Raw genomic sequence first — 11,363 nt, forward strand, 5'->3', positions numbered from 1 at the left:
AAATAACGTAGGTGCGGTGAATATGCTACATATAAATAGTAGAATTGTCCCACATCGAAAGATTAGTACAAGGTGATGTGATCCTATGATTATAAATAGGAGGCATATTTGGAACTTATGATCCACCCAAAAAAATCTGAGTCTCATAAATATTGTTTTAAAGAGCTCTTAAGATTTTCAATCATTATCTACGATATGATATAAAAAATAAAGTGGAAATCGTTGGGAACTACCCGGGAAAGAGTTAAGAACATGAGCAAGAAAATCAAAAAATACAAAACTAAAGGTTTTACTAATGGTAGTCTCTGACAGTACAAAACTAAAGAAATAATGTTGGTAAAAAAATTATGAAAATAATATTATTAGATTCATGGTAAGAAATGCTATCATTAGAGTATGTATAGATTTCATATAATTTGCACATATTAAAGATGGTGTATTTCATATTATGTTATATGTCCCACATTGAAAAATAATATAAGTGTGACAAATATACTACATATAAAAATAGAATTTTCCCACATCGAAATATAACATAAGGTGGGTGATTGCATGATTATAAATAAGAGGCATCCTGGGAACTTAGGCATCAACCCAAAATCATTTGAGTATCTTAAGTACTGTCTTGGAGTGCTCTTAAAAGTTTATATCATTATATTTTCTACCTATCACATTTAAAAAATAATGTAGGTGTGGTAAATATACTACGTTTAAATAATATAATTAGAATTGTGTTAAAAAAATTTCTATCATTAGAGTATAGGTTCATATCATTTGCACATTTTTATTATGATAAAAAAAATAGAAAACAAATGTATGAATATTAATAGATAATATAGTATTTACTTATTATTAAATCGGGTTGGATGTCGAATTAGGTTCCAAAAATATGGTGTACTTTTAAATATGTTATTCGTCTCACATTGAAAAAGAATGTAGGTGTGATAAATATATATTGCGTATAAATAGTTGAATTGTCCCACATCAGAAGATTATCATAAGCTGAGGTGATCCCATGATTATAAATAGGATTTATCCTTGGAACTAAGGTATCACCCCAAATATATTAATCTCTCAAAGTATACTTATTATATAAGAGACTTTAAACATAATCTTGAATTAAATGTTAAATTTTTAAAGTTGTAACATTTTTTTTAGGTGGGAGAAAGAGCGATAAAATAGTCAGTATTATAACGGAAATTTTTCATGATGCCCTCGAATTTTGGTAGGTTACACATAATACTCCTAATTTTAAGTTTCTACATAATACCCTTGTGTTTACTTTATTTTCATAACGCTATTACTCATATGAGTAACTAGATGAGTAATTGAGCATGCCATGCTATTTGTGTTTTGTTATTTAGGTATTAAATGTTAGTTTATTAAATAAACTATAGATTTAGAAATTAGATAATGAAGTGTGTATGTAATAGATAACAAAAGAAATAGGCGTCCCCAAGTCATAAGAGTAATGAGCTTATGACGGAAGTTGTCAAATGGTATTCTGAGAAAGAAAAAGGTGAACACAAGGGTACCATTTGTAGAAACTTAAAATTAGGGGTACCATGTGTAATCTATCAAAGTAAAAAGTTACCATGAGAAATTTCTAATATTATAATGATATAATTAATTAAATTTTCATTTAAAAGAGAGAGATATTCGTACCAATAAAACAATAAAGGGGAAACTATTTTTAATTTGTTATTTTATTGTCACGCCATCAAACTTTACGTCCATTTAATAACCTTTACATTAGGGGGTACCGTGGGCAAAAAAATGGAACCTCAAGGGTACCGTAGGCAGATTCTTAAAAGTAGGGGTAACATAGAAATCTGACAATAAGGTGTACCACGGAAAATTTCCGTATCTCAATTATGAATTTTTTTTTGAAGAAAAACAACGTACAAATATTAATGGAGAGTACTTGATCATATTATTAAATTTAAATATAACTATTAGATATAATGAGTAGCAATTGTCCGTGTTCGGTATTCGGGATCTGGTTGGATGTCGAACTAAGTGGAAAAAAGATAGTGTAATTTTGAGTATGTTATTTGTCCCACATTAAAAAATAATGCAGGTTTGATGAATATATATTACGTATAAATAGTAGAATTGTCACACATCAGAAAAATAATCCAAGTTTGGTGAATATATTACATATAAATAATAGAATTGTCCCACATCGAAAGATTAGTATAAGGTAGGGTGATTATATGATTATAAATAAGAGTTAACCCACGTATATATTAATTTTTTTTTTTTTAAAGAGATATTTTAATAATATGTAAACCAATCATTAGACATAGAATGTAAACATTAAACCCTTATAATATTTTTTTTTTTGCATTATAAATAAGTTTATTACCCCGTTGCAACGCACGGGCATTCAAACTAGTAATAATAATAATAATAATAATAATAATTTAAAGCAATCACTAATATTGAAAAAAAAAATAGACTTAAAACAACGAAAAAAAATGACATAAAAATGAAAACAATATTCAGAAATATTTTCTTAAAAAATGACATAAAAATCATGGATGACAACTTCAATAAATGATCATTAGATCTACACAATTCAAGAGTTTATGAGTAAACATTCATATGATTTTTTTTTGAAATAAGGTTCAAAATAATTAAATATATTAAATTTCATGAAATGAAAAAATACCATAAAAATTACTTCATAGTCCGTATTAAAGATTGAAGAAATTGTTAGAGAAATAAAAAAAAAAAAAGTAAAAAAAACACAATTTCCCGAGAAAAAAATGATCAAAAAAACGTGTTAAAGGACATAATATGCATATGCAAAACTACCAATTGAAAATGTGAGTATCATCTGCAAAATGATCGAAATCGTTGGCAAAAAGATCCATCCATGCTTTTCATAAATGAATTATAAATGGGTTTGATTGAGGATTATCTGAATAAGGGAAAAGAGGCGTTTAAGATTTCCGTGTATTTTGATTTAGTGAGACAAGGGGGCGGCAGAAGAGTACAGTATGAAAATCATCAGGAAAGGAGAATTAATAAAGGCGGTAGACTAGACAGGGGCATTAGGGTTTAAGTCAGATAAGAAAGGGCTAATTTGTAAAGGCAGATGGAGTTAATTGGGCTTATTTCAGTTTGGGTCGACTGTATTAGTTAGTTAGGTTTGTTTGGAAAATTTACAAATTACAAATTATTATATCCGTCTTAAAAATAAAACGGGTCAAATATATGTCATGGATAAAGACAAGTTTTTTGCTAATAATTGGTCATTTTGTTTTTGTCTTATCTATATGAGAGTATTAGCTATTTAACCCATCTTAAACTTGAGACGGATAGTGTTCGTCTTAAATGAAATTTTTTGAACAAATTATTTCAACAAATTAAGGTATAAATAACACTTACTAATTTTTGGGTCAAAATATAATTGATTTTTTGGGCCAAAATATAATTGATTTTTAAAGTACTAAAACGAACATTTAACCAAGTGGTGTTAGTCCAGTGGTAGCCGTGTTAAACCTTGAAGCATGCAGAAATGCAGGAGTTGAGAGGTCCCGGGTTCGACTCCCAGCTGGGGCAATGATCACTTGGCCACTGCAGCTCCCGAAGGAGGTGACTTACATGGTCCATGTGGTGGTGCGGGAATGCATTAGCCCGGGGGGATTCAAGCCCTCGTCATCAAAAAAAAAAATTAGTATATCATATTCATATCTCAAAAATATTTGTGCCTTATATATTTTAAAATCACATTTAACATATACTTATTTTTAGTTTATCGGGTTAAATAGGAGGGTCGAGTTTCAACCTTAAATTAACAGATCGTTTTAAGTTTGGGAAACGGGTCATAGATCAAGATTTATGAGTCTATCTCGGCCCTGTAAAAAACGGTTGACTCAGATCGGGCTTCTGGTTCGAGTAATATTTTGATAGGCCTGACTAAGATTTATTTATACCATGTTATAAAATTGCATGAATAAATTAATGGGATCCATACACATTATTTCTGAAGTCCTTATTGTTACACTTCATGGATGGAGCTCTAATGGTGAGGTTAAAGGTGATATTAAGTTAGAAAAGAAGCGGTGTTTAGGTCCAATATTTCATTTTAAAAATGCACGGGTTAAAATTTCATTTTAAAAATGCATGGGTCAAAATTTCATTTAAAAGTGTAAGGGTCGAAATTTGTATTTTAAACGTGTTTGAGTCACAATTTACATTTTAACATGTCTACTAATTAACAATCTGTACTAAATGAAAAACGGAATAAAATTTTCATTTTAAATGTACATGATCGCACGAGTCAAAATTTTCAGCTAGATATAATGAAGGCTAAATATCACTATCTATCTGCATTAAAAATCGTTAGTAAAGATGAGGTTAGTAATAACCTCATCTTTAATAATAACAAAATTTAATAATCACTAGCTTTTAAAAGAAAATTTACTTCAGCTCAGATGAGGTTAGTAAAGATGAGAGTAATATTGGGGTTCGTGATTTGTACTCCACATAATTTCTTAACTCTATTAAGTGCTCGGGGCTTCCAAATCACGAATTAAAGCTGAAGGTTGGTGCTATAGTTATGGTTCTTCGAAACATTGACCAATCTCGCGGATTGTGCAATGGCACTCGATTGATAGTGACAGATTTGGGATCACGTGTGATTAGAGCAGCAGTTTTATCGGGTAGTCATAAGGGCGATAAAGTGCATATTGCCAGTATTACACTTACTCCATCTGATTCCAGTAAGTTCCCGGTACAGTTTCGGTACAGTTTGACAGAAGACAATTCTCTGTTGCGGTGTGTTCTGCAATGACAATAAATAAGAGCCAAGGACAGTCACTAGCACATGTTGGGCTTTATCTTCCAAGGTCGGTGTTTACGCACGGTCAGCTCTATGTCGCTATTTCAAGAGTGACAAGCAAAAAGGGATCGAAGGTTCTGATTTGCGATAATGATAAACGCGTGTCCAATAGAACAAATAACTTAGTGTATAAAGAAGTTTTTGAGAAGCTATGGTTCAATTAACTTATGATTGTACCCCATAACAGCTTTTTGTTGTATTTATTTCTTTCCGATTTGTCTACTTTTGTTAACTCTTAAAATTTTGAGAATTTATTTTTGAATTTTCAGAATTCCCAAATTGATATTACCATGAAAGAGCATCCCCTATTAACAACACTACTTCTCAACCTTAAATAACAACCCCGTGCAATTTGCACGGGCATAAAACTAGTAAAACAGGAAGCTACACCCCACATTTTACTCAACTACTTGACCATTATTCTTCTAGAATATTTGACCCACTAACAACTAACACTACAACTTAGGACTTCATAAAACAACCCATGTTCCTAATAAGTAGGAACCGACTTTTGAATCAACTATTCAACACATTTGACAATCATACGGTATAAAGAATAAAGGGAATGAAGTACATTTGCGTAATGCTAGTTTGTTGATGCTTTGCTGCGATTTCTTACGAAGTCGTATGTTTTTCCATTTGGAAAAGTAAACTGGTATCTTCACATCCATGTTTATGCAATCATTTTTATTTGCTGCAACACTTATTTTTCTTTTGACAGTGGAATACAGAGACACTTGGTGGAGATGGTTATCTATTTGCTTGCCATTCAAATGATCATGGTATTGTTTCGTCTACTATTTGTTTTTGCCGACACTTTGTACATGTTGGATCGGAGGTATGTCCTTTTTACTTCCGATTAATCAATGCTATGCACTTTCCCATGTTTCTTTGATTGTATGTTATTGTGGCTAATTAGTCTTACTACTGATACAATTGGTTTACTGCTTCATTACACTAAAAATGTTGTAGCTTACTGCGTCATTATGTTACCCATGTGTGACGAAAATTTCAGTAAGACCGTACATAAATAATTGTCTCACTTGTTCTATCTTCATTATGAGTATGTCCGTCGTCGCTAATTAATTATCCGTGTTTAAGTTCACGTAATTAAGATTTTGGCTTGATTACTAATCCTAATAGTAGTCTTTTATTCTAATTAACAAACTTCCTTAACTGTGGGAAAATCAGCTGTCAGGTTTCTAACAGAAAAGAGCTTTAGGTTAATTATGTATCCTACTCCAAGACTGCTTTGTCCTAATATGTGTGTATATATATACAACGTACCCTACCCTACCCTACCCTACCTTATTTCATCACACACAAAATTTCACAAAGAAATAAGCTAGACCTGTTCTTACATTCATTAGCATCACCGTTAGGGTTCCGAATTCCAGCTTTCTTTGATCATAATTATATCTTGTAAAATGGCAGCCTATGATCTACCATTGGGTTACAAGTTCAAAACGACAAAGGAAGAACTTGTCGGGTATTTCCTGACAAGAAAGCTAACAGGACAACCATTGGAATCATTCCACAACGATTATATCATAGACTTTGATGTATACAGTCATCATCCCTCCAAAATCATGACTTTAACGGAAAGAAAGGTAGAAGAAGACGGTTTTCAACAAGGTTACTTCTTCAGCTCTCTCACCAAGGCTTCTAAGACTAAGAATGGCAAAAGAATTAAGCGCTGTATCCCTACTCACGGGACTTGGTTAGAGAAAGCCGCTACCACGATAGTATGTAATCTTGGAATCCACAAGTACTACAAGTTTAACCTGGTTTCTGGATCCAAAGGCAGCATCTTGAACAAGGACGAGTGGATGATGCATGAATACTCTCTTTTAGACAACCAAGATTTGGTATTGTGCCATATTACTAACAGGAAAGATTATAATAATTCCCCTAATAAGAGTATTAAGGCTCGTAAGATAAACATGGTAGTGGATCAGTCGTTGGATTATGAAGCGGGTCCTAGTAAGATAAGTCGGGTTGATCCATATACGGCATGTAATGACGAAGATCCATTAAACTTGATCTCTTACGACGTTGGGGATGAGTATGCTGATGGAGGAGTAAAAGACGACGAATCTTTAAAATTGTTCGAGGATGGGTACAAGTCTGCAATGGAACAAATTGTTGCACAAGAAGATCATCAAGACGGTCATCAGGTCATTGGGATTCCAGCCGGGGAGATGGCACCAATACAGGCTGCTGCTGCCGGCGAGTTAACATGGACAACAAGTAACTTGGATCCACGGACTCAAGAAGAGTTAAATAGATTGGAGGCCTTGTTAATGGCTTAATTTTCATGCAATTCTTTCAAAGTCTCTTGTATTTTTGTTATCATGAGCAAATTATTTTAGCTGCGTATGTACGAGGCCGGCCGGAATATACTTTGTACAAAAGTTTCATGCAATTCTTTTTTAAGTCTTTGTGTTTACCATATGATGAGCAATTTTTTTTTGTTGAGGTTCTTATATTTATTTAGTATCATTATTAACGAGTAAATTAGATTTTACTCTCTTTCGAAACACGTTTTTGCTAAAATTACTCCATTTTAAAGCAATTTGCTAAAATTAATACCTTCCATCTCAGGCAAGAAATTGTTCCCAAAACCCAACTCAGGCGAGAAAAATAAATTATTGGACAACACTGTCCTTCATTTAACATATACCCAAATCAAAACCCTTTCATATTCTCATCATCCCATTGTGTTCTCTCAATCAAACAAACACACTAAACCTAAATTTCATTTTCTTGAATTAGAACCCTAAATCCCTAAATTTCCTCCTTAATTCTCACCCAAATCTATCAAAATTTTTTGCGACAATTTCAATTAATCGTACAAAACAAAACAATGAAGATGTTTAAGATACGAAATCTGCAAATAGGGATAGAAAGATATTTGCCTTCAAATAAATTTGTCTCCCAAATTGTAAAAATAATTGAGTGAATTTTTTTTAGATTTAGATGATGAATATGGAGTGATATTGAGGAAGAGAAAAGATAAGGCGGGAAAAAAAAAAGATAGAATATTAGGCATGAGTTTGGTTTTGGGAGCAATTTCTTGCCTGAGGTGAAGTTAAAGTAGTAATTTTAGCAAATTATTTTAAAAATGAGTAATTTTAGCAAAATGTGTTTTAAAAAGGAGTAAAATCTTATTTACTCTTAATAACGCAAATACAATGGCATCAATTTTGTCTGTATCTTTTTTTTTGGTACTAATGAGGGGCAACGCCCCGAGTTTAATTATTAGCTATTACACGGGGAATAGCTACCCCAAAAATATCTTCCCGAAGGACAGAACGTAGCTCATTAAAAGGATAATCTAAGTGAGTAATAATCGTGCTGGAATGGACGCCTCGATTAGCTAACATGTCCGCCGCTCTGTTAGCTTCTCTGTAGGTATGCTCCACTTTTACTATCCAACCGGCTTCTCGGATTAGATCTTTGCATCGCTTGACAATAAATTTGAGGCTATTGCTAACAAGTTGGTCTTCGTTAATAAGATCGACCCAGGGCTTATTATCCATATGTATAATAAGCTTAGTCAAGTGAATGGATTTAGCTCTCTCTAATCCAGCCAACAAAGCTAGCAGCTCCGCCTTCATGGAGTAACAATTACCACATGAGAAATAGTATGCTGAGATAAAATCCCCCGTCTCATCCCTGAAGATACGCCCTCCTCCTGCTGGGCCTGGATTACCTTTTGACGCGCCATCTGTGTTGAGCTGGTACCACCCATGTAGAGGTGGGAGCCACCGTACAAAAATTTCCGTGTTGGACTGTCTAGGTTGCGGGGTTAATATATCGAACCTATCAAATGCCAACTTGGTCGATTCGAACTGTTGGTGAAGAAATGTACCTAGATTCGTTGGGTTCTTATTGCCTTGCCCGAAGACCACATTGTTCCTCCATTTCCATATCCACCAACAGGTAAGAGCAAAATAAATAGGCCAGTCCGGGATCATATTACTTACCTCGTTGCTTGCGTTTCTCGACAACCAAATAGGAAAGGATGGATTATAAAAGGAGCCGTCATTTACGTCAATTCCCAGCGAGTTCCAAATTAATCTCGAGACATAGCAATGTCGCAAAAAGTGATCGGTAGTTTCTTCAACCTCGTGACAACGTGGGCATAACGGGTCATCACCCATATTTCGAATTACTCGATTAACATTAACCATAAGGCTACCATGGGCTGCCAGCCAAAGAAACATACGAACTCGTTGTTGAACCGGTAATCTCCATATTGTACGCCACTCCATACTCTCGGCTGATTGATCAATATCCGCCCCTTTTAAGAAGCCTAATGCGGATTTAATAGTAAATTTTCCGGACGATGTACCTTGCAAATATAATGTGTCCTCTAAATCGGGGTCGTTAACAAGCGAGATAGAGGCAATTTTCTGCAGAATATGTTGGGGAAGGAAATTAGAAAAAGAGTCCCATTTCCAACCTATATTTTCAGACCACATTTCACTAACCGTCGCGCCCAGAATATCATCCGGAATTTGGGCTACTGTATGGTCGCTCAAACATAATCCATCAACCCAGTTATGGTCCCAGAAAAGTGTTCGACGAGCGTTCCCCACAGCTGTGGCTGCACCTCTAACAATAATTTTTGATTGCGAAGTTATTCCGGCCCATACATTAGACATATTTTGCTTAGGTTGAAAAATATCAATATCATACCGGTTATTACAGTACTTAGCTCGAAGTACTCTGGACCAAAGGCTTTCCGGTTCAGCTAGCACCCTCCATCCTAATTTAGTAAGAAAGGCCGCATTAGCTTGTCTTGCCGATAATATACCCAAACCGCCGATTGATTTTGGTTTTTGAACCGTCTCCCAAGAAATAAGATGGACGGGCTTCTTGGTGTCGTCTCCCCCCCATAAGAATTTACGAGCTTTCCTATCAATGAAGTCACATACGGTTCTTGGTAATTTTGCCGATTACATGCTGTAATTAGCGATAGAAGTCAAAGTGGACTGAACAAGAGTATGTCTGCCAGCTAAGGAAAGATGTTTAGTCGACCAACCCGTCAGACGCTTATTCACTTTGTCTTCCAAATGAGCGAAAGTTTGTCGATTTACTCGTCCATTAATTGTTGGCATACCAAGATAAGTCCCTAAATCATCCGTCTCGTCGAAACCTAGAGCTTCACTGACCTCGGCTCTAACTTCATCGCTTGTATTGTTAGAGAAGAAGACTTTTGACTTTGCCTCGCTTATCTTTTCTCCTGATGCGTTACAAAAATTGTCTAGTACATATGTTATAACCAAAGCTTGTTCAACTGTAGCCTCCCCGAATAGAACCATATCGTCTGCGAAGAAGAGGTTGGTAATACACGGACCATCTCTACACAAAATAATCGGCTTCCAGTTTCTATTACGCACTTCGAGATCGATCGCCTGCTGTAATTTCTCTAAGCACATAACAAATAGATAAGAAGACAAAGGGTCACCTTGACGAACTCCTCTAGACGGTGTGAATTGTTCAGTCGGTTCACCATTCCAAAGGATTTGCATACGGGGTGAGGTAACGCATTCCATAACCATAACCACATCAGTTAAGAGAAGCGGGAATTGCATATCATTCAAAGTATCACGTATAAAGCTCCACCTTAATCTGTCATACGCTTTCTCGAGGTCAATCTTGATGGCCATAATACCAGACTTCCCTTTTTTCTTTCGCATAGAATGTATCTTTAAGTCATCAAGATTTTCGAATAACTTTGTTGCTTTTTCCGGAAAAAAATACTGACAAAAAAAAAATACTTGATAAAATATTTGAAATTTAGTCTAGCGGTTGAGCTTAGACCGCTAGATTATATTCATATTATACCTCCAATGGTAGAATAACATCGTATAATTAACTTATATTTAACTGAGCTTGTGTGCAATTTTTTCTGAGCTTTCTTAAAGTATTTTTTTTTAATTATGTTTAAAAGAGTGAGTTCAGAAACTTTATGATATAGCTCAAAGCCTCAAATTATTTAAAACAAAACTCGAAACTTTATTATAAAGCTTAGATTCTACAGAATCACTTGTACTACAGCTGGTTGTAACATCTATTAACTGTTTTGAGACTACTAAGCGGAATCAGTTTTGACCGATTTTTTTGTCAAGCTAATTCTGAGGGTTCTATGAGCCAGTCCAGTCGTTCAGATTATTTATAACCCTAGTTATAACTATACATTTCCTACATTTAATCACTAAATTACAAAATACAATCATTTCATTTTCCTCTCTACGTACTGTAGTTTAAGCATAATTGTGTGCTCTTCATTTTCTCCTAATTATGAAAATTATTGGCGAGACTTAACATGTTTGCATTCTATTGAACTATTGATCAATACTTCATGAGCAATTACGTACCTACCTATGAATCTATGATTAAGGATTGATTAATCTTATTGTTCTTTTGCATAACTATTTTCACAATTAATTTTATTTGAGGGAGTCCCTTTCAATTTGTAATTCCTCATGCACTCCGTATA

General features: G+C 34.2%; 1 protein-coding gene and 1 pseudogene across 1 annotated transcript; both read left to right on the forward strand.

The window, feature by feature from the left end:
* Window positions 1-4,501: 4,501 nt before the first annotated feature.
* On the forward strand, window positions 4,502-6,293 carry LOC141620647 (uncharacterized; annotated as a pseudogene).
* On the forward strand, window positions 5,410-7,272 carry LOC141622005 (uncharacterized). Its single transcript, XM_074438094.1, has 2 exons — window positions 5,410-5,690; window positions 6,287-7,272. Exon 2 carries the CDS (start codon window positions 6,442-6,444, stop codon window positions 7,162-7,164), a length of 723 nt encoding a protein of 240 aa, XP_074294195.1. The 5' UTR covers window positions 5,410-5,690; window positions 6,287-6,441; the 3' UTR covers window positions 7,165-7,272.
* The last annotated feature ends 4,091 nt before the right edge of the window (window positions 7,273-11,363 follow it).

This window comes from Silene latifolia, chromosome X, assembly GCF_048544455.1.
Source record: "Silene latifolia isolate original U9 population chromosome X, ASM4854445v1, whole genome shotgun sequence".
Classification (NCBI taxonomy): domain Eukaryota; kingdom Viridiplantae; phylum Streptophyta; class Magnoliopsida; order Caryophyllales; family Caryophyllaceae; genus Silene; species Silene latifolia.

What these genes read in the sequence shown, in the direction of transcription:
- LOC141622005 (XM_074438094.1), top strand. Translation starts at nt 6,442, where the DNA reads ATGACTTTAACGGAAAGAAAGGTAGAAGAAGACGGTTTTCAACAAGGT.